General features: G+C 26.6%; 1 protein-coding gene across 2 annotated transcripts in view; it reads right to left on the bottom strand.

Moving 5' to 3' along the window:
- Window positions 1-3,067: 3,067 nt before the first annotated feature.
- Window positions 3,068-5,546, bottom strand: part of LOC106773302 (UDP-glycosyltransferase 83A1-like) — an 18,402-nt gene continuing 15,923 nt past the window's right edge. Inside the window, exon 2 of one of the 2 annotated variants that reach the window (XM_022784814.1) lies at window positions 3,068-4,186. In XM_022784814.1, the coding sequence (XP_022640535.1) occupies window positions 3,309-4,186 (878 nt within the window). In that variant the 3' untranslated portion in view covers window positions 3,068-3,308. The remainder of the gene's footprint in view (window positions 4,187-5,546) is intronic. The other variant, XM_014660010.2, reaches the window with a different exon arrangement.

Here is a 5,546-nt window from a genome sequence, read left to right as displayed (position 1 = left end):
ATGTGAGCAGAACCAGTAGATGACACGCCTTTGGAGCAAGCTCTGGACAGTGGAGATGTAGCTCCCACCTCTTAGTTTTACTTTCAGTTTCTTTATCTTATTCCATTTTGAAAGACTTTATATATGTAAAGCTTTTAACTTGTCTTTATTTTGGATGACTGTATAACTATATACTAGCANCATATCACTCCTACTGCTTTCTAGTATTACAGTTGTTGCTTTCCATATCTATATACTTGTTATATAATTTTGGGATGTTACAATAATGGTATGTAGGAAAAATTAATAAGAAATACAAAAAACTTTAAAATTTTATAATATTATTATTTTCAATTATAATATTTTTATTTTTCACAAAATTAACAATAGAAATTTTATTTTCAAATTATATTTAAAAAACCATAATTTTTTTTATTTTAGCTTATTCTCTCAAAGTAATTAAAATTTGTACACAATATATTTGATTAATCATTTTAAATTATTTTTCCTTAATTTTAATTTTAATTTCCTTCCCATTTTAGATAAAAAAAAAAGAAACAAAAAAGTCAAATAGGTCAATTTAGGAAATTAATGTTTCAATAGATCTGTTTAAAGAATTTTTCTTTAAAAAATATTATTTTCAGAAAAAAAAATCACATTTAAAACTATTTATTTTTAAAAATCAATATATGAATAAAAAAACAGCAAAACTGAGTTAAACTTCTATTTCAATCGGTTTAATACCAGTGTTCATTTTATTTTATTTTAATGAAAATTTATACAACTATAAAGTAAATTTATTGAAAATTATTACTTAAATAATAAAATTCGAAAAAAAATGTAAAAAAAATCGTTCTTTATATATATATAAGTATAGATTTCGTTATTTTAATAAGTTAAATCCAATACTTATATTAATTTATTTAAATAAAAGTATATGTTATTTATTTCTATATTTAATGTTTGTTCTACGATTTAATGAAAATGATATTGGAGAATATAGACCGCATATTTTAAAATTTTAATAAAAGTGAGAAAAGGAAGGAATGCGTAACATCTTTATTATACATTGTAACTACGAGGAGGGTACAAGTTTTATTATTTTCAATTTAAAGAAAAATTTAATGTTCATTCCTATGCTAATGTCAAATTAGTATAATATATTTATTCTATTTTTATTCTCATAGGATAAGAGATAATATTTTTTATTTCAATATTAATTAATTAATTTTTCTAAAATAATAAAAATATCATATAAAAAATGTGATATTATCAAATATAAAATATTAAAAAAATATATGGTTTTCCTAATATCAAATAATAAAAAGAACTTATAATTATATACATTTTAAATTATAATATCAAATAAAATTTTTCAATAACCAAAATTTTTATTAAATTTACAAATGTTAATGAAATAAAGTTGATAAAATTAAAATATATTTTTTAAAAGTTAAAAAAAAATTATTATCCAAGTTTAAAACTGTTTTAAATTTCTATTTACTTTATTTTTTTACATTTTAATTAAATTTCTTTTATACACTAATAAAAATAGTAAAAATTATAATATACCACGAAATTATATAAAGAAACAAGATTAAACTACTAATAATTGAAATTTAAGATAATTTTCAATTTTTGAACTTCAATCTATGTTAGAGAAAATAAAAAATATTAAATTATTATGTCATACTATATAAAATGATTTTAAACAATTGTAGTATAAAATTACATTTATGAAATGAGTTAGAAAATAAAACTAATTGAGTAGTTATACTTATTAAAATCAATTGATACTATAAGAATCTAAAAAAAAGAGTATTACAGCTGGTAGATGCATTAAAGTAATGAGACCGGGTACTTTATTATAAATAATTTCATAATATAAAGATTTTCTAAATTCAACTCATTACTTAGAACACATTCTATATATTTAGAACTCTTTCTCTTTGCTTCCTCTCACATCTCTCTAAGTGTTCTAACTAATCGATCATCTGTTTGACATCAAGAGGTGTCTCGACGATCACGGTATCAAGGTCTACAAATATAAAAAATCAATTTCAAGAATAGAGCAAGTAAGTTTCAACTCCTTTTTTCCTTCCAAATCTGTTTTAGAAGAATATGATATTGTTTTCTTGGTTCATCTAGAGTTCTAAGGACTATGTCCATGTTCAATTTTGTGTTTCGTAGGTTCGTCTATAAATTCCTTGCGATTCAAGTAATCGACAACACGTTCTTAGAGTTTGACAGTTTCTTTGAGAGGTAAGGGAAGCTAGGATTCTTGCTTTAGTTATGGTTGTATTAATAATTTGATATCTCTATTAATTGTTGTTGATTTTGAAGAATTTACTATGATTGGAGTTCTATAAGTGTGTTTAATTGTTAATTTGGATGGTAAGATGTTGAGTGTAGTTGTAATTGGGTGATCTTGATGTGTTATAATTTCATGAATGTGGTTGTTGAAGTTGTGTTGTTATTGTAAACTAAATTCAAAGTGGTTGTAATGACAAACGATTACATATTTGAGTTTTAAGTCTAAAGAGGTGAGGTTTGCAAGAGTGAGTTTGAGAAATAGGGGCTGATGAGAGTAAATTATTGTCTAGGTACTATGATAAGGTAGATTGAGACTTGTTGAGTGTATATTGGGGGTTTAAATATGAGTTGTAATGAAAGTGAAGTTTATAATTGAAGTTTGAGGGTGTTTTGAAGGAAAAATGAGGTTTTAGGTAGTGAAATTTTTAGAGAAGGATTGTAAACTGGTTTGATGCATTTGGGGTCTGTTATGAGATGTTTTGTGACTTGTGTAAGCATTGAAAAGGAGGAAATCTAAAGTAAGAGTGTTTGGTGGTTGATAGGTAGAGGTTAGTTTGGTTTAGTACTAGTTTTTGGGAGTTTTGGACTAGTGAGAATTTGAATTGTGGATTATGTGTTTAAATGGTTATTTTAGAGGTTGTTAGTAAGTCATTTGTGACTTGTTGGAGTCGTTGACAGTAGAATTCATTATTGTTTAGCTTTGTAGAATTGGATGTAATAACTTTGGATGAAGAAATGTTTTATACCTAAAAATGTCTACATGACGAATTTCATGAATCTTATATAAGGAAAATATGTTAAATATATAATTCATAATAATATATACATGAACAATGATCGTACAATACAAACTCAAAGGAAATAAAAAAAAAACACATAATAACATAGTGTTGTTTTGACGCTATAGAATAAAAAGACACGTAAATAAGAAATCTCAATCGCTTGAAAATAATGTTAAGGTTATAGGAGAGTTCTCCAACATAAAATATGCATAAGTTAAATTTAGATTATAATTCCTACTCTTTAAGCCACTTGACAATCCTCTTAAGGTTCTCCAATGATGCACCACCTTTGACTATGTTGTTCATGACTTTCTCCTTCAACTCAAGAGACCTTGATTTTATGTTCTCATCACTAAGGAGTTGCTCCACTTTCAGTTTTACCTCTTTGCATGACACAACTCCATTTTCATCTTTGTCAAAACTCAATCCAACCTTTAACTCATCACAAATGTATTTTTTGTTCTGAATTTGGTCTCCAAAATATGGCCAACACAAGAAAGGTACCCCATTGGACAAACCTTCTATGGTAGAATTCCAACCACAGTGAGTGACAAAACATGCTATGGCAGGGTGGCTTAAAACCTTTTGTTGAGGAGCCCAACTAACTATCTTACCTTTATGCCCTTTGAATTCATGAGGGTATTCCATATTACTATCCTCTCTTATAACCCAAAGAAAAGGTCTATAGGTGAGGGCTAATCCAAGGGCAAGTTCATTGAATTGGTTTTGGTCAAACTGAGTGAAACTACCAAATGCAACATACAACACAGTACCATGATGTTGTTCATCAAGCCAATTCATGCAAGACAAATCTTCTTCCCAATATTGTCCGATAGCTTTTGTGATACCAATTTTAGTGTCATAGCTTCTTAATAATGGACCAATTGGTAGGAGCTTAGGAAGAAATGATAATGCACCAGGTTCAAGTTCATGTGTAGTGTTGCAAAGCCACCATTCTGCCAAATTTAAGCTTTGACAACAATGTCTTACATACTGGAATATTATCTTACCTTCTATTTTATCTCTCATGTTGAACCAAAAAAAGTCTCTTGTATTCATCTCAGTCATACATGGTGATATTAGAATTGTCTCTTTCGTTGTTAATATTACTCCTGTAATATAAAAACAAAAAAAAAAACATTATTGTGGCAATTGTTTATTCAATGTTTAATACTTCTACTATATACACTAAATACTTCTAAAAATATGATTTGATAACTTCATAAATAGCTATAAATTATAATCAATTATATATAAATTAAACCTATGTAAACAACACAATTAGATTTTTCATATATATTATTTAAAACCTAATATTTATTTTTTATAGTAATTTTTTTAGAACGAGGAACCGTTGGATACCAACACAATTAAAGAAATTTTTCCCTCATGTTTAAGATATTTTTTATGTACTACAAATTAGTACTGAATAGAATTGTATAGCATCTATACATATTATGCTTTGATGTTGTTAGTTTAGTTTTTGTTAATAACTATGATTAGTTTAAACATGAGTTAAGTACAAGTTTTTAAATTGTTATAGAACATATATCATATTTTACATTTCTAACATCTATATTACTTCTCTAATTGGTATAAATACTTATAAATAGCCAATATAAAATATATTCTACAGATATATATCATCAACACTAATCAACAATTTAAAATACCTTTATTTTACGTCAGGACCACTTATATATAACTTACTTGCAAACTTACTCTAATAATAAAAAACAAAAATGAAATAATATTTTTATACTCTTTTCTTTATGTCAAGTTTTGTTTTAAATTAAAAATATTAATTTTTCTTGCATTTGTAATCAAAATATTTAATATTTGTTAATATAAATTATTTTATCTCATACAACATATAAAAATTTATTTTCTAAAAGACTTTTCATGTCAGATTTTCCATGAAAAAAAAAATTTAAAAGTTGTCTCCTACTAAGAGTAAGTGTGAAGCTTCAATTAGCTATCAATGGTTCCCTTGTAACCCCTGTGTTACTCTCTCGCAAAGTGCAAAAATTTACCACAAACTAAACCTCTAGTTTCATAGTGATTTTCTTTAGGTCATCTTCGTTAGCCTATGTATTATATTTTATATTCTTAATTTAACATCATAACTGTCAATAATAAAAATTTTGTTTTAAATCATCAATCAAATTAATTTTGATTAATTTTTGTAAGGACCCCATAACTTATAAGGCCATTGGGCCTCTGAAAGGGCAGCTAGGCCCATCAGACCAAGGCACTAGGGTCTTTAGGGGACTTAGCCAGAAGTCAGAAACTTCATTATTCCCATTTCCCTTCTCTCTCTAGAAACTCCAGAACCCTAACCCAAATTTTCCTCTGCCTTCTCTCTACAGTTTCAGAAGATTGAACCGTTCAATCTTTGAGTTCTTGCTACCAAATTGTTCCTGGTGCAGAGAGCTTCCATTCCAACCGAACATTTCCCCGTTCCGCACGGTA

This window comes from Vigna radiata, chromosome 1 (genome assembly GCF_000741045.1).
Source record: "Vigna radiata var. radiata cultivar VC1973A chromosome 1, Vradiata_ver6, whole genome shotgun sequence".
NCBI classification, from domain to species: domain Eukaryota; kingdom Viridiplantae; phylum Streptophyta; class Magnoliopsida; order Fabales; family Fabaceae; genus Vigna; species Vigna radiata.
This window is presented reverse-complemented; position numbering and strand designations above follow the sequence as displayed.